The sequence below is a fragment of the Petromyzon marinus genome, chromosome 20, assembly GCF_048934315.1.
Source record: "Petromyzon marinus isolate PM22_M1 ecotype Great Lakes invasive population chromosome 20, UKy_Petmar_22M1.pri1.0, whole genome shotgun sequence".
NCBI classification, from domain to species: domain Eukaryota; kingdom Metazoa; phylum Chordata; class Hyperoartia; order Petromyzontiformes; family Petromyzontidae; genus Petromyzon; species Petromyzon marinus.
Window position 1 is genome coordinate 5682126 of NC_133686.1, and position 26324 is coordinate 5708449.

General features: G+C 43.1%; 1 protein-coding gene across 1 annotated transcript; it reads left to right on the forward strand.

The window, feature by feature from the left end:
- LOC116944183 (cyclic nucleotide-gated channel beta-1-like) lies at nucleotides 1-26046 on the forward strand. Its single transcript, XM_032957688.2, has 18 exons — nucleotides 1-245; nucleotides 556-659; nucleotides 2104-2143; nucleotides 2957-3101; nucleotides 4488-4663; nucleotides 5721-5927; nucleotides 6745-6953; nucleotides 7513-7563; nucleotides 7942-8028; nucleotides 8988-9052; nucleotides 9580-9702; nucleotides 10483-10624; nucleotides 15410-15569; nucleotides 17951-18048; nucleotides 20159-20242; nucleotides 21277-21395; nucleotides 22215-22361; nucleotides 23030-26046. Exons 2-18 carry the CDS (start codon nucleotides 561-563, stop codon nucleotides 23181-23183), a joined length of 2106 nt encoding a protein of 701 aa, XP_032813579.2. The 5' UTR covers nucleotides 1-245; nucleotides 556-560; the 3' UTR covers nucleotides 23184-26046.
- The last annotated feature ends 278 nt before the right edge of the window (nucleotides 26047-26324 follow it).

A 26324-nucleotide genomic window follows, 5' to 3' on the forward strand; every position in this document is an offset into this window, starting at 1 on the left:
CTATCGAGAACAGTCTAGGACGGGGTGGTTGAGCTCTTTCCAAAGTGGCTCTGATCCACTGCAAAGGGATCACAGCTAGAGACAAACACAGCTATCTCTAAAAAAACAGGAGACCTGTGTCCAGAAGTCGACATCAGACAGAAGGAGTCGAACTACAATACCAATCTGTGGCCTTCCAGAATTGTTACAGCAACCTCGTGGACAGAGATAGCTTAACCTTCACATTTCAAGAAACGAACACTCCAGTAAGCTTCGCGAGGCATGTCCATGAAGCCTCCTTTGTTAAAAACATCGCTGTGTTAAATTTAAAGGGCAAAAGAATGGTACTCTTATTTCTACGTCTATGGACATGCCGTTATGGATTCCAAACGCTGAAAGGGAATATGTTACAATGGATACGATGTATAAAGAGCTGTGAATAAAGCAAACAAGAACACCGAGATAGTGTTACATCTGCAGCTTTGTCTGCAAAACAGATGCTCGTAGATGAGCTTGATGGTCATGAAGTCGGCATGCTCCACTCGTTGACCCGTGTCTGTTGGCGTTGACGTGCAGACGGGATGTTTCGCCTCCTCCGGAGAAGCCTTTGCAAGGTTGCGCCAATCCTCACACCAGATGGGGACACCTCGCTCAGCGAGGCCAACGGCAAGGATCAAAGCGTAAGTTCCAGACTGAGTATCTGGCTTTCAATGGCACGATAGCAAAACACACACACATAGAACTTGTATGAATAATAATATATAAATTATCAAATTTCAGATTAACGTTCCTAAGCTGTATTTCCAACATAAGCGATGATGTATACTAAACATACTAATACTTTAACAAAGATGTTTATAAAGATCTTTAAATTAATGGGAATGTAAATAGAGGTATATTGCAAGAGCCACCAGGCGTTGGTGTTGAGGGCAATGGTTGCATTTGCTGTTCAATATATGTACGCGTGACATTGAGATGCGTAGAGTTCCGATTTGTTTTGCTGCAAGCTGGAGTGCAATTAAACACCTTCATGTTCTCCATCTATTTATCTGGCTGGTCATAGCACCATCAGCTTGTGAAACGCCATAACGTGGCTCAACAGTTTCACACTAGGTTATATGTACCTGCGTCATAACAGACAAGTGCCAGTTTTTTTTTTAATTCAGGTTTATTTTGCTTTAACCTGGGGATAACTCAAGGGAGCATGATATTCTCATTTGCTCGGGTGACCTGGGACATTAGTCTGCCAGTAGTAGGTGATGATTGCTGTGCACAGTCCCAATTTAGTAAGTTGGCTGGTACATTCTTAATTTGGTACATTTGGACCCTTAAGCATATGCTGCTTATTATTATGGTGGTTATTACACCTGTGGTAATAATAATCAGGCGACCACTTGAACAAGTAGTGAATGTGCTTCTACGAGGCCAGAGGGGTTCAGCAACAATAAAAAAAAAGAAGAGCCATTTTTTTTCGAATTCGGTCAAATAAAAACTCAATATTTCAAGAGCCGCAGCGCCTTAGAGAACCGCGTGCAAATTCCGGCGCCGCAGGTTTCCGAGCCCCTGTACTCGGCCACGTGACCGCCCACTGCTGCAGGTAGTCAGCACACCTGCAGCAGGATCCCGGAGAGAGCTTAGTCCAGCGAATGGCCACGGCTAAACATAAGTGGCGAGTGGCACTGTGGGTGAACAAGACGCAGGATCCAATACACAGTCACCGATCCGCACTGAGCAGTGTGGTGAATACGCTCAAACAACCCCCATGACTGACGCAGCATGGGGGGGGGGGGGGGAGGCCTTCATCCAGTAGTGGGTTGATAAAGGGCTGCGATTGTGTTTTATTAGCTTTTAATCATGGACTTTGTATTGCTTCTGCACACTTTGCATATAGAGTACTGCAGCCCTTTTGCTCGTCACGTTTTTGCTTGAGCGTGATGCCGCTGTGTCAAATTGTTTTATTTGACACTGTCAATTGCTCTTCAAATGGTTGCAACGAAACTAAAAACACGTTTTTATTTGTTTATTGCACATCATATGCTTTCATTGTAAGCGCAATGTTTGTTTTAATATATATCCAACTGATCGCTGTGTTGTATGCTTCTCATTAATGCGTATGGAAAAAAGTCACCGAACTCAAATGCAAATCTTACGCCCGAATCAAAGTGTAAGTGTTTTTATCCCTTCTCTCGTTTTGATTTTGCTTCAAAAGTCCTCTGCACACAGAACACCTCTTTAAGACAAATCCCCCCCCCCCCCCATTCCATTCAAAGTAGGGGATATTGCTGCACTGTTCAGTATTTATTCATCAGTTTGAAAGGGGATACACAGACCTCTGTAGCTTCAAAGCCTTATTTGTGAAGCTCAAGCGTTCGCTCGAAGCGGTGCGGGACACTTTAATTCAAGTCAAACAACATTATTGGCTCATTTTATTCCCACAAAAATGTGCCCAAAATATGCTACCTAGCCCCGTTACAAATGAAGTTACATTCCAGATCCCACAATTGACAATTTTAAAGTGCTGTCTTGAAAGTGATCCAACTTGCACTAGAGTATTCCAAAACGAGCTTACTCTGGCTTATCACTTGTGAGCAGCTTGCTCACAGCGATTTCCTTAATTTTCCTTCATGGAAGCTTCTTCAAGAGCTGAAATATTAAAGCTTGGTTCCTGAAGAAGATGCCTGCATGTAGAGACAAACGTGCCGGGAACTTCTTCAGTTCAATTCCTGATGAAAGCTCCCAAGATGTGAAGCAAAACGTCAGACATCATGCCTAATAAACCCAAATCACACCAGAGAGCTATCTACAGCACACCCACGAAAAAAACTATGCAGTTATTGTGTCTATACCGGTGTCGATTCCCATACATGCCCTCTGTGTGTACCTGAATCGTTTGTTGAATAAAATACTTTTTGCAAAAAGAAAAAAAAACATGCAATCATAGAGGCATAACCGAAGTTGTGTTCTACATTTATTTTAGGCCAGCCCAGTGATGCTCAGGCCCAGTCAAAGCCATCGACTGATGGCCCAGTTCCCAGGGCTGTGGAGGCCCCTGACCCTCCTGAGCCGCTGCCTTCCAGTGCAGCCACGCCAGGAGATGCTCGACAGCAGACCGACGATGCAAGGTATTGAGCAACAAGTGTTGACTCATCGCTCACCTCCAGTCGCTTCTCACCACGGCATTGCCTGCACTCTCAAAAAAAGAGATTGGTCACAAAATCCTAGAGATGTTCAGCACCAAGACAATGCAGTACTTCGCACATCCAACCCTCACATGTCTGCCCTGAACAGTTCATAGTTTAGTTTCACAGTTTCATAGTTTTTCATAGTTTCATGAACAAGATATCATCTTAAGGTGATTATGTGACTGTGCAAACCACCCCGATCGTGTGCAGCGTCGATGTAACTGTAATTTTCTATTGATGTTCACAAAAACAACATTTTCACATATGTACAATTATTATTATTTTCAAATGCATGTGCTTCGTTGTCAAGCAAAGCGTTGTCCCATGTTTGAAGCAGTTTATGTTTCATTTTTGTCGAGTACCTTATTTGTGCATGGTGTAAATTGCCATTTTCTATGGATGTTCAATTGCTGTCACGAACACTAGTTTCTGAGAAACATTTCTGCCATAAAAAATGTATGCACTGCCATAACACATATTGCACTCCAAAAGATATACGTAGATAATATAGTAGCTCTCATAATCCACTCATGTAAACAAGTTGTGAGTGTTATTTTTCGTAAGGTTAGCCTCGCGTCACACATATTCTCTCCAGCTAATATGATCCAATGCCAAACTATTTGTGACGTGAGTCACGTGCCCCTACGTGGTGACCACATCATGCCTGAGAATAGCGGCCAAACAAACCCTGAGGTGAACAACAAGAGTGCATGCGTAGAGTGGTGTGGCGCTGGGCATAAGCAACTTAAGCAAACACTTATGGCCCCTGAATAGTTCAAGGTGCTCTGGATTCGTGAGACAATTGGGATGAATCTAATATCAGTTCAAATTCAAATCCTAGCATGCAAGAACAAAGCGAATTCATCTCTCTCATATCTATCTTGTTGGCATATCTCTTTTCTCACCTAACTCCTTTGTTGTCTCTTGTCGAAATCTCTCAATTCACTGCATCTCTCTCATTATCTGTATATTCTCTCATCTTACTACAATTCTACAGGTTGTCATCTCACGAGGATATTTAAAAAAAAAATTCGCTCAGCCTCCAATGGGCCAGCACACCTGCACGTGTGTGTGTGTGTCACCGTGTGTGTGCACGTGTGGGGAGCGGTAGTGTAGCGGTTAGCGCGCTGAGCTATGAACCTGGCGACCCGGGTTCGATTCCCGCTCGCGGCCAACACCAGCGACGATTATCTGAACAGGTTCTGGGCCTCTCCTAGGTCGACTCAGCCTTAAATGAGTACCAGGTGCTGTGCCGGCCTGCATAGATGTGCGCTTACAGCCTGTTAAAGGCTATACAGGGGATCTTTGTCTTTTTTGTTCCTAAAGGAATGACAAGGAGGTTGCTGATAAAAGGTTGGAAAATTCCTCAACTTTGAAACTCAACCCAGAGACGGAGATGCACATCCGAGATCTGGTGGAGCGTTTTCGAGTCCGCACGGAGAACATGAAGGACTACATCATGGACCCAGATGCCTCGTCGCCAGAGCCCAGCCCTGAACCGTGTTCGTAGAGATGCCATTCACCATCAGCAGCCATGGTCAATCCACTGCTGGATGAAGGCCTCCCCAAGCCATTGCCATCGCTCACGAGATGCAATTGCACCTCGTGCCCTTGTGAAAACCAAAACGATTTCAAATGTTTAATTTTCATACTGCATGCATTGTGAGGAGTGCTGGTGGTGCGGTGGTTAGCACACTGCACTATGAACCCGCTGACCTGAGTTTTATTCCTGGCCATGAATAACAGCAGTGGCGAGGGATATCTGAACCTGGTCTTGGGCCTCTGCTTTGCCAACTAGAAAATGACCAACGTAACAAACGTCAAAGAAACCGCCATTACTGACATTGTGTGGGGAGGCTATCATCCGGAAGTGTATTTACAAAAGTTTTACATCATTATTGCTGCATGCATTCTTATTGTAATATAATTTATAAGTATTTTGTTTATATATACTAAAGTGTATGTATATATGTTACTTTCGCACCGTACGTAGCCAGCCGTGCTAATCGGAGGTGTGTGGGCAACATCATAAAGCTTACTTGTTAGTGTCTTCTTTAATAATTGTTGAAGGATTCTTTGATTCTCATTTTATAAACAAGCCAGCAGACATTCCTTCTGGTGATAATTTGTTTTCAAACAGTTATTAGAACGTAACATGTGTTTCCCTTCAAGCAGAAAAAAAATAGGATGTGATTTGCATTTTGTGACATTTTATCCTTCAAGATCTGACCATAAATTTCCATTGATGTTGCAAAATATTTCTATGTATGGTGATTACAGTGACGGTAATTGACATAATGACCTTTGGGAGCTGTTACCTATGGGAGCTGCATAGATCAGTGAAAAGTAGAACTCAAACATGAAAACCCAAAGGATAGACGGAATTGGCACTTTATTTCACGTCCAGATCTGCCTGCTGTCATTTGGAGCAGGGTTTGGGGGTTGGATGACTCTGGAAATTATTTCATGAGAAATTAAGCCCTGGCAAAAAAATAATAATAAGTCAGCCTCAGATGAAGTTTGTGTCTTATCCATCTTCTCCACCCTCTAACCCTGCAGCACCTACAAAGAAGCATCCAGGTAAAGCACCATCACCTTCACCAGTGAAGGGAGAGGAGGAAAAGGAGGAAACAGCTCCGCAAGCCGCCGTGGAGGCCGCCACTGAACAGCACGAATGTCAAATGCTTTGCTGTCGGTTCAAGCGGAGGCCCTGGATGGATAAGATCAAGAAAATGAAGCTGCCAGAGACCATTGATCCATGCGCAGGTAACGGCGCATTGCTCATGCACGATGGTGATCTGGCATATTCTGGGTGAGGACGGTGACAAGGTGTGGGACTGTTCACCTCAGGAGTAAGTAAGGTCGCCAGTGGGAAGAGACTGACAATATTGTAATAAACCATCATAGACCCTGCTCGCCCTATGTCATGCCAAATGAAGGGCTTCGAGGCAGAATGGATGTGACAGAGACAGACACAGGATTGGCAGACCCAATTGTGTTATGTTGATTGTAAAGGCTTAGCCCCCCCCCCCCCTTTATATTGTCCCCATCTCCTAATAATTAACCTGGCATTTCCCAAAAGCGAGACTGTCTTCTATTAGGGGTCATGTCTGCTGTAGAGTGTTAAAACTGTATCTCTTTAATGCTTATGATGACTCAGCCACCTTCCTCAATATGTACAGTAGGTATAAGGTGGAGAGTGGTGGTGCAGTGGTAAGCATATCGCTCCTTGAACCTAGCCTCCTGAATTCGATTCCCGGTCACAGCCAACATAAGTCGCGAATGATATCTGAACCCTTTCACCGACAAGCACAGACTAACGTTGTGGAGTATATAGCACAGATGAATCATTTGCATCGTTGTGGAGACTAAAGGTAACAAACTAAATTGTAACAAAAAACACAACGGTAAGAGGAAGCATATTGTCTCCTTATTGTGGCAAAGTATGATCAAAACAAACCACCCCACCCACCCACGACTTTCAAGCTGCGGGGAGGCTTACAGCCCACGCGGTGGACTGACTAAATCGCAATTCGCATCGTGTACGGTGTGCCTCATGTAATACTTTCCTTCTGTACTGCAGACAGGATATACTTGATATGGCTGACCCTGGTGATGCTGGCATTCCAATGGAGCTGCTGGTTCCTTCCGCTCAGGCTTTCCTTTCCCGTGCACACGCCCAATACCATGTCATTCTGGTACATCGGCGACTATACGTGCGACGCCATCTACCTGTTAGACATCCTGGTCATGCAGTGTCGGCTCCAGTTCGTCCACCGCGGGGACATTATCGTGAGTGCACTGGCACACGACAAATAGAAATGTGGAAGAAAAAACACACAAATAATTTAAATGGCAGGTGGGCCAAGTTGGCTCAGGGATTACAGCAGTGAGATGACACGACTCAGATCCTGGTTTTCAAATGTGGATAACCCAACCAATGCTTAAATTGGGATGTTGTCTATTTTTTTTATTTAAAAATATTGAACAACATTTTTGTTAAATTTGTTTGGCAATCGTTTTTTGCAGCAATAACTTTGTCATCTAAAATAAGAATAACTTATTTATTCATAAGAGGTTTTTTGGTTAGATTGCGAAAATGTAAACTCGCCACCACCCGACAGAACTAATTAGTAAGGTTTGTCACGTAAACAAAACATGCCAATTCGTTACTAGTACAGCACACTGGTGTGTTGGAGAGTAAACCCACGACATTTACCACTTTACTTTTACTCTCCAACACATCGTTGTGCTGTGCGAGTAACGAATTGGGATGTTTCCAATATTATTATGGATAATATTGGTCGCGATAGCCTACGTGTTAAACTAACTTATGTATTTACTTTTACAGACAGACCAGAAAGAGACATCAAAGTTCTATTACCATTCAGAAAAATTCAAGGTACCGTAAGTCGAAGTGTCCTACAGCACACAGCACGAACACCCAGGCTTAGCCGCTCTGAACACTACACATTACGGCTGACTGCATCAGGAAAAAACAACTCTCGTCAGAGTCCACAATTTGCTTGTTAAAAAGGTGCAATTTTTGTAACAGGTCTAATCATCTTCATCGTTGTATCTGAGCCCTGCTCAGGCAGCCTATAATTTACTCAGATATTCTGCAATCAAGCACTATTCCCACAACATCAAAGCAGACAGACCCTTCTATCATCTGCCTGAAAATCGCATCGTGTACAGGTGACTTGCAAAATGTGGCCTTAAACAATCTGCAGAGTGTGCAGTCCTGCCCTGTGTCACATGAAACATGTCTGCCGTGCAGTCAGACCTGCTCTCTCTGCTGCCTCTGGACATTTTGTACCTCAAGTTTGGGCCTTCTGCCATGTTCCGTCTGCCTCGCCTCATCAAGGTGAGTGTTTTCATGGCCGAGTGGTCGAGCGTTTGCCACTTGTTGCAGACGTTCACAGTCCGGTCCCACAGCCGCCCTAGTTAATGCTGCTGCACACGTGTTAACCATGAGCACTCACCGTCTGCTTCACGGTGGCGTTATTTTCAAACAGTGGATCATGTGTGCCTGCATCATGGTCTTAATTTTCCAAATGTAAAACATATACCTGCAAATTACAATGTATAATCTGGAAACATAGCAATCGACACTCCCTACTCGGGGAAACCAATCAGAAAATGTGGTTTACTATTTGTGAACCTGTATACATGGTGGTTGCCCGTCAATTTTGATAGGATTTTGGCAAATATATATTTTTTATTGGCAGTGACGATGTCGTAGTTGCTCTTATTTTCCAAATGGACCAATAGGATCAACACAGTCAATTTAAAAGGAGCACTGAGACAAGAAAACCATAGGATGGTAATAATATGATTCGGACAGCCTCAGAGAATGTGGGGTCCATCTCGACCGGGCAGCGAACACGGCAGGGGAGCAGACGGTGCTTCGCCCGTGCGCTCCAGCGTCGTGCGTTCGAGGAGCTGTGCACGGCTGACGATTGGTCATCGCCGCTCTATTTTTGGGCCGATGGACACGAAATGATGATAACCACGCTGGTAAATACGGGGTTGGTGATGTGAGAGGGGTAATGGTCGAACATCGGTTGAGATAGCCCTCGTCACTGATGTCATCGGTGGCTTCGTAGCGCCGTGCTCTAACCACTGCACTATGACACCACCTTCCTTTACCATTCATTTATTTTTCTTTCTTCAATTCAATCGATGTCCCGTTGGGAGAAAAAAAAACATGGTCTGTATCATACAGTACAGGAATCGTATCGGTCTCTATACTTGTAATTCATTTGCAATGAACTAATTAATCGATTTGCAATATAAGAGCCTGTTTTATATTTTATTGTGCAGTACTATGCATTCTTTGAGTTCAACGATCGATTGGAAGCCATTATGAGCAAGGCATACATTTACAGGTAAACATTCTGCAACACATTCACTTTTTTACACTCGATATTTAAACTTTACCTATGTATTTTCATTTTTAAAATGGGACGCTGCCATGATGCAATAGTTAAAACACTGAACGTGCTATCCTGAGTTTATCGGTTAAGTCCCCCAACCCAGCAGTTGAACAATGGGCAGGTGTATTAACTCCACTTGCCTCTGCCCACTCCGTGGTATAAATAGCTACACCACAGCAAACCAAACAGCAGATTGCATGCGGTGAAGTTAGAATGTGTGGGAATTCCCACCTCTTCCAAGACGTTTGCCCAGTGTTGGAAGAGTAGGCCAAAACACATTTTAGAGGGGCTTTCTGGAGCTCCCTTCTGCCAGCTGTAGCGTCAGCAAGGCATTTAAGGGACGTACATTTACGATCATATTGTTTTTTTTATCATGTGCGCGTGCTCGTGTATTTTCTCTCTCCGGTACACAGAGAAGAAACTGGCTGTCCCCCCTCCCCTCCTCCCCTCAACTCACACACATGCACACACTCCCCTAGAGTGATCCGGACTACTGGGTACCTGCTCTTCAGCTTACACCTCAACGCCTGCTTTTACTACTTCGTCTCCGATATGGAGGGACTGGGCAGCACCCGTTGGGTGTACAATGGCAAGGGCTACAGGTTAGTGGCCAAGATAGGTTTGCCACCTCTGAAATACCAAAAACTGGGACCTATCAGGGAAAAATGAAAATCCCACTTGACCAGAACAGGAGAAAACTGCATGTGAGTTGATTGACCGGTGATGTATTATTAGACTACTGACACAAATCTGCACTTAAGAGTTTTGGTAGCACAGCTACCTCAAAATAAGCACAATCGTTGGAAAAATACCAAGACAGGTGGCAACCCTATGGTCGAGTCCTGACTGCTTGTTAAAAGAGTCATCGCAGGTCAACACGCTTTACAAAAAGTAAACTACCAAAGAATAATCGTGACATATCATCTGAAAATAAATACGTGTTTTAGTTATTTTGCTATCTTTTCCCATGTATTTTCGACTTGTACCGCGTGCTGTTCGACACGATGTCCGACGTATAAATCCACGATGCTCGGAGCAACTTCAGCAACTGAAATTCAGTTCTGAACAACACGAGGCACAACCCAAAAACACATGAGGTAGCCATACAGCGCAACCGTGAATATCTCCACGTGATATTTTTGTTTTCCCTCTGATCATCCACGGATTTTTTTTTGGGGTGGATTTTTTCACAGAGGTTGCGTTTTGAGGCACACCTTTAAGTCTCTGCAGTTTGACAGTGTTTTATTTGTGCCACAGGAGAGCACCTCCTCTGTACACGTGACAATCCAGGCGACATTGGCTGCCAAAAGGCTGGCGCGCAGTGCAGGCGCGGGGTGATCGTGCGAGTGTGTGACGCTGTGGTGTGCGTTCGCCTGCCGCAGCTACCTGCGATGCTTTTTTTACGCGGAGAGGTCGCTGATGGTGATTGGGGACCTGCCCCACCCTACCAACGAACTCGAGTGGATCTTGCAGATGGTCAATTACTTTATTGGAGCCTTCATCCTGTCCTCCCTCCTGGGACAGGTACTCTCTTTGTTACCTTATCTTTTTCTTCAAGCTTTTTTTATTTATTTTTGGCTTCAAAGAAGGTGTCGCACAAGACACAAAACAAGCTCTTATCTTGTAGACACGTTGCCTGGGCTGTGTGTCACAGACTATTCTGCGTGAGTTTTAAGCCATGTAAACTTTGAAAATGCAATGAATGTCACAGTCTGGTGCACTCTAGTCATGTTACTGCAGTGATGATGGCAGAGTTCTCTGGATCAGACATTTTAAAGATTTTTTGTATGTAAACAAAACTTAAAATGCATGTTGGACAGCCTGGGACACACAGCCCAGCTACATACACACAAAATAAGAGGTATTGGTTCTATGCATTGCACTGCTCTTCTTTGGTTCTTTCGGTAAAGTCACGTAGAATGATAATAAAATAATAAATTAATAAAATAAAATAACACTGCTCTATTCGTGGATTTGTACTTGTAATGTTTATTAAACTTTTTATTTGAATTCTGATTCAAATATTTTAATTTAATCAAAGAACACTTGGACGTATTTTTCTGGTTCAAATTCTATTCATATGCTTTTTTGATGAAAGACTAATTTTTGTGGACTTTTTCTAAAAAGCATGATGCTTTGATCTTGCCATTTTTCTTCCTTTTTCCACCTCAGACGAGTATACAAATAGACTCAATAAATGCTGTTTTCAATAAGTGCATATTACCTGCTATAGATCACAGACAAGGATAGTGAAAAAAACGTAACAGAAGTTTAAATGTTGCAGGGAAGCATAAGGAGATGCACGCTCGGAATTACATTGGGAGACAGAAAATGGAAAACACATGGATCAGATTCCAGAAATAAACTCAAAGTCGGGAAATAATATTAACTTAAGAAAAGTAAGTAGGCTTAGGCAGGGCTGGATGTAGGTGTATTTTCTCTCCCCGGCACACAGAGAAGAAACTGGCTGTCCCCCCTCCCCTCCTCCCCTCATCTCACACATGCACACACTCCCCAATCCATGACATACATTATTTGAGTTTGGTCCTTCGGGAGTTTTGGGCCCTGAACGAATGTCTCGTTCGCCCCTCCTTGAAATGCAGCCCTAGACCTGGACAGGACACGTCGTTAAAAGGGAATGATGACAAACGGTCGAGACCGAGGGTGATTTGCCAGCCAAAGGTACACGCCATGTGTCGTGTTGGCCACCTAAGAAATGGAGTGGTAATATCGGATAATTGTGCAGAAGTTATCAAAATATTTATTCATGCTGGAGGAATCCGATGAGCTATGAAGCTATTTTTGTACAGATATGGGCGGGTCAGAACGTTACAACAACAGCAAACACTACAAACACACGATGATAGTGCAAGTCTAGGAAAGGTAAGCAAATTACGAAAGAATACAAATAGAACTAAACAATTTATTATTTTACCAGGTAAAGTCCACTGAGCTTTGTAGCTCTTTTTTAGAAGCGACTGACCACAAATGATAGCTCAACGAAGTGGCTTATCATGTGGAAATTTGTAGCAGCCAAATACTCTAAACGCACGTTTCTAAATCTGGACTTAAAACCCGGAGGACCCAGAGAAAAATCCACGTGACCACGGGAAGAATATGGCAACTCCAAATATATAGATGTCGGGGTCTAAATCGAACCCACGATCTCCTGTATACCAGGCAACTTAATCCAGCAGAGCATATTCAATTGCTGCTGCTGATGATGATGATGATTGGTAATTTATAAACTCCAAAATTAGTTTTTTTCTTAAAAGTGCCAAAGTTAGCTTAATGCACAGTGAGTAATGGGCAAGAACGATTAACAGGAGGGTACAAAATTGATTGTTCATTCATTCATCACTGCGGTGGCCTAGTTACCATAATCAAGACGATTGATCTTTTAATCCCCGGGTAGAGTTACTTTATAACGTCACAACGAAAAGACAACTTACTGCAGCATATACTACATAGATGCAAAATCTCGACAAGGATGGAAAACAGCGCACATTAGCTACCGTTTGTCAAGTTCGTGCACCTGAATCTAGACCAGCATTGTGAATTCATTTGGAAAACTCATGTCACGAACCAAACATATTTAATTGTAAATTCATACTCAAGCAGAATCCTGTTCAACTTTTCAAATGTAAGTACAAATATGTTTAACCTAATGGCCTATTGGTTTTGCAGACAGATATTAATCCATCAGTTTAAACAAGCAAACTCTGGACCTTCTTTTACAGAGTTCATATATTGTATTTCATTAGCTTTTCTGTTTGCTCAGTCAAACAATATGACTTACTGCTATGTGTTCAATCATAACCCCGGTGAAATCATTTAATATTGTTAGCTACAGAAGACTAACATTTCACACAGTTTAGGGGGTCAGGGCATGGGATTTGTTTTGAGGAATTATTTTATTAGTTTTACCTTGAAAAACTGCTGGGGTAATTGGTGTAAGTGTAGGTCAGACCGAGATACTATTTTGTGAAAAGATTACATCTTCTTGAGATGCCATGACTGCTGTAGGAAGGCTGCCGCTGACAGACAACCCGCTTGAGATACCATAACTTGACTCTTAAATACCAAGGTTCAAAGTTCAAGGTTCCTCATTGCTGCCCCCCCGCCCCCCCCCCCCGTGATAGTGGGCTAAGAGACATTATCAGATTGTGAGCTGTCCTCAGAGGACGGCTTAAGCTTCACGTCCCTATGCCTGCTTGCGGATAGACCCGCATACAGTCTGCATTGGCTCTCGCTATGAACGCAGTTGTGGGCCACTTAGCTTCGACTGGGCAGCCCTCTCCAGCACTGTATAAACTCAGGATTACCCCATTAAAACCATGACAGAATCACCATGAATCCAACATTGTTGTCAAATGTATCAAGCTAAGTAGCCTTAGTACTTGATAGAGTGACCACCAGGGCTTAGCAGGTGTTGTAGGTGCGGGGCTGGCTGTGAAATGGCCAGGATATAACAATGCTGAGTGTTGTATATAAGGTGGGTTAGTTTCACAGTGTAGTGGACACGGAGTTTCAAAGTACGTGACAATGTTGCGTTGTAGTTTTACCCAATTCGGTCATTTGCCGGTAATTTTCAAATGTAGCGACGTGACGTCGGCACACTTGGCCGACTCTGTTTCACGTAACATCGCAAGATCTATAAACGTCCACTGTGACACAGACGACACGTTTTTTGGGGGTTTATTCTTCGTAAATACACCCCAAGTGTTGGCCACGTCCGCCGCTGGAATCTCTGCGGACAAGCGGGAAAACGTACAATCACTCAGCCAACACATGGCAAGGGAAATCTGGGTTTAAACGTGGAACAGCCAGTGGGATAAGGGCGACGCAATCTCTTTAAGGGGCCGCGTTGACTGCATCAATGGATTCCCTGTCCAGGTATATCCGCTGCTATTACTGGGCTGTGAAAACTCTCATCACCATCGGGGGCCTACCCGAGCCCAGCAACTTGATAGAGATCGTCTTCCAGTTGTCTAACTACTTCTTGGGCGTCTTTGTCGTCTCCATAATGATTGGACAGGTATCGGCTAAATCCCATGGCATTACGACTCAAATCGTGTACAGAATACGCAAGTCATCACATGCGCTGTTGTTGCCTAAATGTGTTCACCATCACTTTTCCAAACACTGCAAAGCATCGCCATGGCAAACTTACACCAGCCTTTGCATTATTAACTCTGCTCACTGCACGTATGCGATACACTGAACCACAAATAGTCACTGTTATTATTGTGAAACTTTAAGAAAACTCTCAGACAACTTACATCACTGCCGTAATTTTGTTTGGTCGAATGTGATGACTTCTGCAGGAAACGTACACGTTAAATTTGCCGATGTAATGCCATGCAGCAATACCCATTTTTTTTCCTTCATTCTTTTCCATATGTATGTATGTTGAACTTCTTTTGCACCGTACGTAGCAATCCGTGCTAATCGGAGTCCGCTGTTGAAATATATTAGGCAGAAAAAATGTTTCGACTTAAGCACTAAGCGTACAAATTGTTTTACCTTACGTTGCGTGCCATGGAACTGCGCGACGTTGGACTTAAAGTAACAACTGTGTACTGTGTTAATGAACTGCGAGACAGGCGTAGTGGTTATTCCATTGATTTATTCTTTCACATGTTTGTGCATAGCCTTTACTTTCTCTTCGCCATATTATCCCCCACGTTTGTATAGTCAACTGCATAATCGTCTCCTGTGTGTAGTGTGCCTTTGCCTTCGACAACCCCCTTCATGACTAAACCCGTGAAAACTAAAGCTTATTCGCCATTTATAGTTGTGCCTAGAAGAGAAGCGGAAAATGCAGTTATACGTACACTTTGTGTTGTTTGAAAATGTCAATATAATGATAATATGATACGTATATAGTCTTGCCATGAATACGGACTCATTTCTTACAAAATTGATCCTTGCTAATAATCATTGGGCAGTTCATCTGCACTGGGTCAAGAAAATCTGACTGCTGATGACATATTGAATGTAAAAACTAGTTCAGAATTTGCTTTTGTTGAAAAAAATGCTGCAAATATGCATTTCCAGAAGGCCGTGCCGCTGATGGGTTGTGTAGAAAATTACTTGTATTTCTCACGTGGAAATAGACATAAATCGGAGGCATTATTTAGCGTGTTTCACGGCAGGTAAAATGCTCTCTGCACGCACAGTTCACCGTTCCTTAATCTCATCCCATGAGAACGCTCACCCAGAAGCAGGCTTTGCGTGAATGCCATGCTGCTGTCCCAGCGCGCTGTCGCCGCATTGTGAGCAGTCGGCGGGTGGCCTGTGACGCAGATGGGCGACGTGATCGGCGCCGCAACAGCGGGGCAGAATTACTACCGCACGTGCATGGACAACACGCTGAGCTACATGAACATGTACCACATCTCGCGCGCCGTGCAGAACCGCGTACGCATGTGGTACGAGTACACCTGGGCCTCCCAGGGCATGCTGGGTAAGTCACCGCGCACCACCATGTATTTATCTATTGATTTATCTGTTTGATTTATTATATCCAGAATTCTTCTTTGGTTCTTTCGGTAAAGTCACGTAGAATGAGAATAAAATAATAAATTGATAAAATAAAATAACACAATAATATTCTCACGACGTTTCGGCCACAACACAAGCGGCCTTCATCAGGTGAAGGGGGCGAGACTGTCTGGTAGGACAGCGCTGGAGTGAGAGAGCCACGTTCAGATCACGGCTTTTAAGCTGTGTGAGAGGAACAAAGAGCCTTGACACAGGAATTAGCATAAAATTTAGCATTGAAATGGCTGAATGATTAGCTTGTGACTGGTCACAGAAATAGCTATGTTAAAAGTTAAAGCATACACATCCGCAGAGGCACCCATTGTTAAAAGGAATTAGCATAGAATTTAGCATTGAAATAGCTAAGTTAAATCGAAATATATCCAGAATTGTTTGTATTGTTCACTTTAAAGCAATTCCATTTAAAGCAGTGTTTTTCATATGAAAGAGAACTGGACTGTTGAGGAAAGCTAAAAAAAACAACTCAATGTCCCATACAGTAAAGTTCATGATCCACCCACCCATGCTAGATTACAGGGGCCCACCTGGCATCAATGCTCAACATCCGCAGATACCTCAACAAATTTTTGTCACAGAAAGAGCAGTACATTGGTTTCTGAGGTCCCCAAAAGCCACTAAAATACGGCCACTTACGCACGTGGCCTGAGGTGTTTAAAGATTATTGTGGCTCATTTACATGTAAAGCAATTTTCAGAATTTTCCCAGCAAGAGATCGTGTTTCCAGACCTGTTCATAGAATCCAACACTCTTCATTAGTTGGATTCATTTTCAGAATTTTCTGCATTTAAATTAATCAAGTGAAATTGTGACTTGATATATCAAACTGCAGCAGAGGCAGTGGCGGCAAACATCCATTACTCTGCTGTACCGTGCTCCAACATCTATACTCCCTGTATTCACAACCTCCAACGACCAGCGTGGTGAAGTATGGTAAAATAACCAACACAACCCGCATGGCGTGGGTAGGACCTCATTCAGCAGTGGATTGACAAAAGGGGCTGTACACATACGTATAATATTAAAATAATAGCGCCACAGACAACTCGTGACCTCTACTCCAGGTTATTCACGATGTCTTAAGAGATTTTTGGAAGGCAATACAAGTACATTCTTACCTGAGTGGACAAGGTTGGAGCAGCAATCGCCACACTCAGTCGCCTTCTGCCTTTTCTTTGAACTCATTTCACGCCAAGCCGACCTCGGCTGAGCCCTCAGCTGCACAGAACAATTGAAATGAAGTGTAGTTGTAAATTTGGAGGTCGACAGCAAAAATGGAAGCCAAATGACCGTGATAAAAATGTATTGCACTGATGACCAATCCGCTCTTGACATTACGTACGGGAAAAAAAAAGGCATGCGAAACTAATTCTAATTGGCATGCATTTCCACTAATTAAATACCAGCATTTATGTTAAGCCACTCTTGCAGCCTTGTATGGAGAAACATGTGAGTACTTGTATTATGCCCATTATTCCCACCCACCCTATACATCTGCCCATTTCCTCTCCTCTCCCCGCCACCGTGTTTACCAATCAACAGATGCATGAAAGGTATTTCAACCAAATGTATCGTTGAATGTATATGGGCAAACGTGGAAGCATGGACAAAGGCCCGCGTACTGGGGCTTGAACACCCAAGGTCTCCGGGCGTGTATCATTTACGCTCACTGGCCCACGTGATTAAACGTAAGGGACATGCTCAGAGTGGGTGAAGGAGGGGCAATTGCTTCCCCCTGGACCGACCGACCCCCAACTAGTGAACATTTTACGTGAAGCGTTTATCATTGCTGGGGGGAAAAATAGATTGTGCCTCGCCCTCACATGGTATCCCCCCCCCCCATGGATGCACTAAACAGCTTTATCTTGGGCACACAATGTATGAAATGGTCTATGGGCATCAATTGCCAGGACTTCGGCAGCAAAATTTTCCCGCTTTCAGCGAGTCCTAACGTGGCTTAAAGCTTCCATGACAGCAGGAATTCATAATCGTTGGGTCTTTCGGTAAATTCACGTAGATAGAAAAACTAATGACAATAAAAAATGAAGTGAATACAAAAAATAATACCAATAAAATGTATTGACTTTATTTTAATTTATTCTTTTTATTATTTTATTGTTATTCTTTAATTCTATCCACGTGACTTTACCAAAAGACCCAAAGAATATGAGTCCTAACGTCCCAATGGGGAGGATTGATTGGTGCTCATTACATGGCCATACATTTGAGGAGCTCTACTCACAACAACGACAGCAACAACGTAACGGATGTTGCACTGGTGTGCAGACGAGTCCGAGCTCCTCGAAAAACTGCCCATCAAGATGAGGCTGGAGATCGCCATCGACGTCAACTACACCATTGTCAACAAGGTGGCCCTCTTCAAGGTGATTCACCCGCACTGCCTTCTTACAATTGTCAGCGTCTCCCCACAGGACTTCCCACATTTCCACATCACACTTCGCGCTAATGCAGTCCCCGAGGTGTGTCGATACGGAATCGTGCACCCGTGGTTACCATTCTGAACCCCGTGCGAGCTGTCCTCGAACGCCTCGATGCAATGCGCAGCACTTTCGTTGCAGGTACACATTCTGGAGAATACAGTGAGGGGAAAAAAGTATTTGACCCCCTGCTGATTGTGTACGTTTGCCCACTGACAAATAAATGATCAGTCTATAATTTTAATGGTAGGTTTATTTGAACAGTGAGAGACAGAATAACAACAACAAAATCCAGAAAAACGCATGTCAAAAATGTTATGAATTTATTTGCATTTTAATGAGGGAAATAAGTATTTGACCCCTCTGCAAAACATGACTTAGTACTTGGTGGCAAAACCCTTGTTGGCAATCACAGAGGTTAGACGTTTCTTGTAGTTGGCCACCAGGTTTGCACACATCTCAGGAGGGATTTTGTCACACTCCTCTTTGCAGATCTTCTCCAAGTCATTACGTTTTCGAGGCTGACGTTTGGCAACTCGAACCTTAAGCTCCCTCCACATATTTTCTATGGAATTAAGGTCTGGAGACTGGCTAGGCCACTCCAGGACCTTAATGTGCTTCTTCTTGAGCCACTCCTTTGTTGCCTTGGCCGTGTGTTTTGGGTCATTGTCATGTTGGAATACCCATCCACGACCCATTTTCAATGCCCTGGCTGAGAGAAGGAGGTTCTAACCCAAGATTGACGGTACATGGCCACGTCCATCGTCCCTTTGATGCGGTGAAGTTGTCCTGTCCCCTTAGCAGAAAAACACCCCCAAAGCATAATGTTTCCACCTCCATGTTTGACGGTGGGGATGGTGTTCTTGGGGTCATAGGCAGCATTCCTCCTCCTCCAAACACGGCGAGTTGAGTTGATGCCAAAGAGCTCCATTTTGGTCTCATCTAACCACAACACTTTCACCCAGTTGTCCTCTAAATCATTCAGATGTTCATTGGCAAACTTCAGATGGGCATGTATATGTGCGTTCTTGAGCAGGGGGACCTTGCGGGCGCTGCAGGATTGCAGTCCTTCACGGCTTAGTGTGTTACCAATTGTGTTCTTGGTGACTATGGTCCCAGCTGCCTTGAGATCATTGACAAGATCCTCCCGTGTCGTTCTGAGCTGATTCCTCACCGTTCTCATGATCATTGCAACTCCACGAGGTGAGATCTTGCATGGAGCCCCGGGCCGAGGGAGATTGACAGTTATTTTGTGTTTCTTCCATTTGCGAATAATCGCACCAACTGTTGTCACCTTCTCACCAAGCTGCTTGGCAATGGTCTTGTAGCCCATTCCAGCCTTGTGTCGGTCTACAATCTTGTCCCTGACATCCTTGGAGAGCTCTTTGGTCTCTGCCATGGTGTAGAGTTTGGAATCTGATTGATTGATTGCTTCTGTGGACAGGTGTATTTTATACAGGTAACAAGCTGAGATGAGGAGCACTCCCTTTAAGAGCGTGCTCCTAAACTCAGTTCGTTACCTGTATAAAAGACACCTGGGAGCCAGAAATCTTTCTGATTGAGAGGGGGTCAAATACTTATTTCCCTCATTAAAATGCAAATCAATTTATAACATTTTTGACATGCGTTTTTCTGGATTTTTTTGTTGTTATTCTGTCTCTCACTGTTCAAATAAACCTACCATTAAAATTATAGACTGATCATTTCTTTGTCAGTGGGCAAACGTCCAAAATCAGCAGGGGATCAAATACTTTTCCCCTCATTGTAAGCACAGCAGGTCGCATTCTAAGCTTTCACACAATTGTACATGCATTTAGTTTTACAGTGTGCTGCATCCCGCATTATAGCAACAATGCGCCGTTGATATTCAAGACAAGTGAAAGTAGATTGCTGTGAGGTTAAAAGCGTGGTGTGAAATGAAGCACACGCCGCAACCGTGGCCTGTGAGCTACCCGGTGAGCGCATCCCTTGTACAATCACTATGTATACACACCTGTGCTTGTGAATGCGTGCGTGACACACGCATTCACAAGCACCGATTGCCTGCTGTCCCCAGGGCTGTGACCGGCAGATGATATATGACATGCTGCTCAGGCTTAAGTCTGTCGTCTACTTGCCTGGAGATTTTGTCTGCAAAAAGGTACGGCATTTGTCTTTGTTTTTTTTTATATATATATATATCAGTATCTACTTGGTATCCGATATATTTCATGTTTGCAGTGGTCAAGCTGCATCGACAAGAACAGAAGTTGAACGTGGTTAACTTTGGTGGAGCTGCTCACTAACAGTATTTACCAAACACGTAGCAAAACGTTGGACTCGTCATATTCATCATCAGCCATGATCATTCTATTGCTGGATGAAGGCTGGATGAAGGCTTCCTCAACGCCGTTGCCATCGTTTTATTGTCCTTCGCCCGCACCTCTGATTAGTACGGTTGGCTATGTATGGTGCAAAAGAAGTTCAATATGCATACATCTTTCAGTCTTGTGATGCAACAATCCACCGAGCACTTGCACACGTGATGATGCTATCACTCAATCTCTGGATAGTGAACAACCTCTCAGCTGCGTTCTCTCCTTTCCCTGTGACTCCATCAATTGTTTTGACCTCCGGCCATCGTCCCTTCAAGTGAAACATCCTGTTGAAGTCCGCTTAATTTTCTTAAATGTTTTTTTTTACAGTAAATGCGATGTCTATTAGTTGCATGTGTCCTCTGTACATTCCTGTTTGTGTCTGTCATTGTAATTCCAGACATGCATCTCGCTGTGCTACTTTGTATATTTTTCAGCTTTTGTTCCATTCTCTTTGTCACTCTGTGTTCCCAATACGTACGTTTATAGACATGTGCCTGGGTGTGCATGTGATTGTGTGTCATCCACGTGTGTGAATGCAATGCAGTGGTTAGTGCACTGTGCTATAAACCCAGTGAACTGAGTTGGGTGACGAATATCTGAACCAGTCCTGGACCTCCCCTCGCAATTAGAAATTAGTACATGTTGCAGTGTGTAAACATTTGCACTGGGGAAACAAAGGCGGCCGGGAGTGGTGTTGGCTACCATTCTGGCTTTCATAGGTGCTCGCCAACAGAACTTGCCCCAACAGTTTGTTAAGGCTAAGGGGGGGTGGGGGAGATCTCTATCTTTATCTATGCATGTGAATGTATGTGCACAGGGCGAGCTTGGGAGAGAGATGTACATCATCAAGGCTGGAGAGGTGCAGGTGGTTGGAGGCCCTGATAACAAGATCGTGTTCGTCACACTACGAACCGGCTCCGTGTTCGGAGAAATCAGGTAAAAAATTGTAAGAGGATTTCTAAAGCCACTTAAGGGTTCCACTAAGTAATTAATCCTTACGTGGCCCAATGCTCTAAAAAAAAACTATACAGCAAAGGCACGTTAATTTGTGCTGTTCCAGGTCTGTGACTCTGAATTATTTTTTACACCAGGCTCACCACATCCAATATACCACTAGCTATGGCAATGGTTACTTGTCATGTGCCTAATCCAGTCGACCAGTAGACCAGTAAATATTCAGAGAGAAATTAAGCCCTGGAGCATTTTTTTTATTTTAATTTCAATGTACACTTTTTTTTGGTTAAACGCAAAATTGAAGACATAACATATTTGGCTTATCTGCCTAAGGTAAAATTAAAGAATTGGATATTTGTGCACGACTTGCCAACACAAACGTAATGGAAACCTAATGTTTCCAGGGTAATAATGCTAAAACCTATTTGTGAATATTTACCTTTGATCTCAGTCTCAAATTGCAGTTTCCTCTATACAAATTATAAAACTGTACTATAATGTGACGTAAATAAAAACTTAGCATTTCTATATATGACCGAGTGAAAATTATTTTAAGCATCACCAAATGTGACTGCACCATGAGTATTCAAGATAACCAGTCCATGAATAAAACGCGTGAGCGATGTCGGACATACGCAACTATTTTGTCTTTATTATTGGGCAACACAAACATTTTCTCCGCGTTTTTAAACACTGTACAGTCGAACCAGCGTGACTGTGAGGGTTGAGGATGCATATCTGGGTTCACACACTCTGTCTCCCTCTTGAACTGCTATAATCACGCTTCGTGGGGCTTTGCAGCCTTCTGGCGGTTGGAGGTGGGAACCGCCGCACGGCGAACGTGATGGCGCACGGATTCGCAAACCTCTTCATCCTGGATAAGAGAGACTTAAATGAAATCTTACGCATCTACCCTGAGTCGGAGAAGCTGCTTCGCAAGAAAGCCAAGTATGTGGGCGGTCATCCGAGGTTGCCCTACACACTCACAGTTTTACTGCCGTCTGTTCTACGCTTAAGAGTTGTGCTGGCCAGGTTAAACTGATGTGTCTACGTTTAAAGTGCAGTACTCGTCGAATTACACTGCAGGGATCATGTTCATAATAGTTGAAGACAATGACTTCAGTGGTTATAATGATCAGAATACCGTATGTGTTTGCCTAAAATTATTATTAACAACCCAGTTGACAGTAATGAAAAATACAATTACATTTTAGATCAATTAGTCATTATTTTTAGATTTGCTGTAATTTATGTTTAACCTAAACCTCACTAAATATATAATAGAGCTCCTCTTATCCGCGACGATGTGGGGTCAAACATCGTGGACCCAACAGTAAACTGTGTTATCCATTAATTTACTCCACTTATCCACGGAAAATATTCATTATTAATTGCGAATAATAAAGAGCATAGTGCTGTTCATCATAATAATACTGGTCGCGAAAGCCTACGTGTTAAACTGAGCATAGTGCTGCCGATATTGGGAGTTTTCACTGACCCTACAGCTTTCGCAGGTGTTTTGAATGAGAGAGGAGTTCTACTGCATCATGTGAATTTTCTTCTTTCGTATGGTAGGACAGAATGTGATTGCATGCATGTGTCTGTGTGTGTCTCAGGAAGCTGCTGTTAAAAGACAACAAGAAAAATACTGAGGGTGTACCCGTGGCCCGGGGTTTTGCAAGCATCTTCCCAGAGAAGCCAGCAACACCTAAATTGCTGCGTCTGATTGCATTGGTTTCCCGAAAAGCAGCAAAGGACAAAGAAAAGTAGCCAGAATATAGCCTCCAAAATTTCCATAATATTTTTTACCCTTTCCAACTGAGGTTGAAAGCATTAATTCATTAGTTACGTCCGTCCGTCCGTCGGTATGTCTGTAACGTGAGGTCGCTATCACTCCTGTTTAGATGATCCATTATAAATAAAATGTTATCATTGAGCTGTGTTGATACTAGGGGATAGCCATAGAGACTACTGGGCATATTGGTCAAACGGTTGTCCAACACTTGACAATAATCACAAAAAAATACAAAATGCATAGGCCTTTTCACATGGTGATAACGTCATATGCCACCCACATATATTATGATAAGGAATGTTTCTGATACATTTTTCATAGCCAGTTGTACGCATTTATTTAAACAAAAATACTTCTGAGGATAAACTTGTTGGTAAGTATGAAAGAGTTCAAGTGGGCGCATGATTTTTCTTGTTATTATAAGCATAGAAATGCCTATATTTTTTCCCTGTTTATAACTTGCATTGCAATACCTAATATTAAGCGCTGCTATTACAGTATTGCTAATGAATGCAGTCATTTTAAGCGTATAGTATACCTAATTATTTTTGTTTCTTTGCTGTAATGTTTCAATTTGTCATTTGGTGATCTAGGCCACTCGTGCAAATCCAACTCTCGATCCTGGTTTCTTGAGTTTTCACCTGGTCTAATAAATAACTCTGACTTGACTTCTACCTGACATTAATAGCAAAGGCCACTTGATCTTCCTAAATATGTATTGACAAAGGAAGCACATTTTTCAAAGTCTATGAGAATCTACACCCATGACTTAAAATTCCAGTCATTTGTGTGAGCTCAAATCCCCCTTTGCAACGTAAAAGTAGCCCTTCATCTCTCTTTATCTCTCTGTGGTTGATAAATTGAGCATCACTTTGAGAGAAGTTAACAGTGGTGTATAGCACACACCTGTCGTCCACAACTTTCAAAGGAAATAGTTGGTGGGCTGCAAGGTAGCCCAGAGGTTACAATATTACAAATACATCACTTTGAGAGAAGTTAACAGTGGTGTATAGCACACACCTGTCGTCCACAACTTTCAAAGGAAATAGTTGGTGGGCTGCAAGGTGGCCCAGAGGTTACAATATTACAAATGTGTTTATAACTTCAATTTCCAGAGCATTGCCTGGTATGTGATGGTTTTCTCATGTATATTTCCAAAGCACATTATTATCATCGTGATCAGGCGTGAACCCCTCGGGACGTGGCGGCCTGCACGAGACGCCGCCGGGTGACCCGACCTGGCGCTGGCCGCCATGCTGAGTTGCAGGCCAAGGCCATGGAGTTGAAAATCAATCGGAGTCGTGTGTGGCCACGTCAGCCGTGGCGTCATAACCAATCCCGTGGGTGGGCTGTCGATGATCGCTCGCAGGGCTCTGGTGTGATCTGCTGAGGCATCCGCCTGGGCAACTTATTCAGAAGAACCAAAGTCTTCTGTCTATATGTCAGACACTGATGGGGTACCCTGTGGTGATGTGCTCGCTCATGTGAAGGATCCTTCACAAGGCTGATCGAAGGCATCCATTTTTTTCCGGCTTAGTGACGCTGTCGTTGACCGCATCTCTGAGCCATATAGGAGTAGTACGAGAAGGTTGTACAGCATTATATAGGCGGATCTTAGTTACTGTGTCAATGCCTGAGTGCCAGGTGCAAAACATGAATGGAATTATCCAAACATCCCAATGCAGAACACTCCTTAGAACATATGGAGTTCCAGTAGGGCTTTGCTGGAAAAATAAAGGTCATTAAATTAGTGTACATGTTGGGATGCTGCCTGGGGAAATGGTTGGCACACTGGACTTGCATTCCAGAGGATGCACGTTCGATCACCCGGTGTGGCAGCTAACAATGACGAAAGTTTATTAAATCCCCCAACCCACCTCTGTCCACCCAGCAATATAAATAGGTTCACCAGAGTCGATTGGCCGATCGTGTATGTGAGGGGTAAGCGTGGGTTCTCACAACTTTTCCAAAATTTCTGGCCAGCAGAGAAGAGGAAATCAAAATACCTTCCATCAGGGTTCTCAAAGCTACGTCTTGTGGAGGCCCTTCCACTAGCAGTGACATTAGCAGGAATTTGCAAGGCTGCACCTTTGCCATTTATAATGTTTACACTATTGGTTTTCCTGTGGAGTGGCTGTCGTAGCTCTAGGAATGTGAAATTTTTCCCATGGCTCAAAATCATGGCAATTAGCGGCACCCCATGTTCAGGTGAGGGTTATACACATTTGGTTTGTAACTTTTTGTGAATGCCTCCGGACGACAATGAATCATTTAGATGAATACAGTATTTGTTTTTTTAATTTTATGTTTGCGACATTGCATACCTTTAACATTAATGTCTAACGGGAATTAATTTCAATATTTATCTTTATGTTAATGATTAATTGTCTTTAATTGTAATCATATATAGCAGAATATTTAGGCAATAAGCCTATGAGTACACTGTACATATCCTGGAATGCACCCGATCTCGTCGGATCACCATAATTCATCGTGTATCTTGCATGAAAGCGTGACGACCATGCACAACAGTGTTACAGGCTGTGACGCTACTTTTTGGGCAGATGGCAGTGTAGCAAAATTCATTGTAAAACTGTACTTCTATGCTCCCAAATCTGAGGTCACCACCTTCACAAACCTGGCCAGGATAGTGGTGAAATATGGCCAAATAACCCCCACGTCCCACGCCACAGTGTGGAGAGGCCCTCATCCAGCAGTGGATTGACAAAAGGGTTGTACATGTAAATGTGAGATGTTCCATGTAACGTTTTTGAACATTTATTATTTTTTCTTATATTTTTGTGTCTCTCTGACATTAAAAAAGAACAGTATAGTATGCATTTTTGGCAATTGTGCTGACACACATCTTGTAAAAGAGATATGCAATCAGAAAATGTGAGTTTCATTGATTTATTATTATACAATCCCAGAAGTTCTGAAAAAAGAAAACTAAACATGCATTTATATTCTTGGTTCTTTCGGTAAAGTCACGTAGAAGGGAAACAATAAAATAATAAAAATATAAAAGTAATTAAATTAGTATTTTTTTTTATTTTATTGTTTCCCTTCTACGTGACTTTACCGAAAGAACCAAGAATATGAATCCCTGCAGTCAC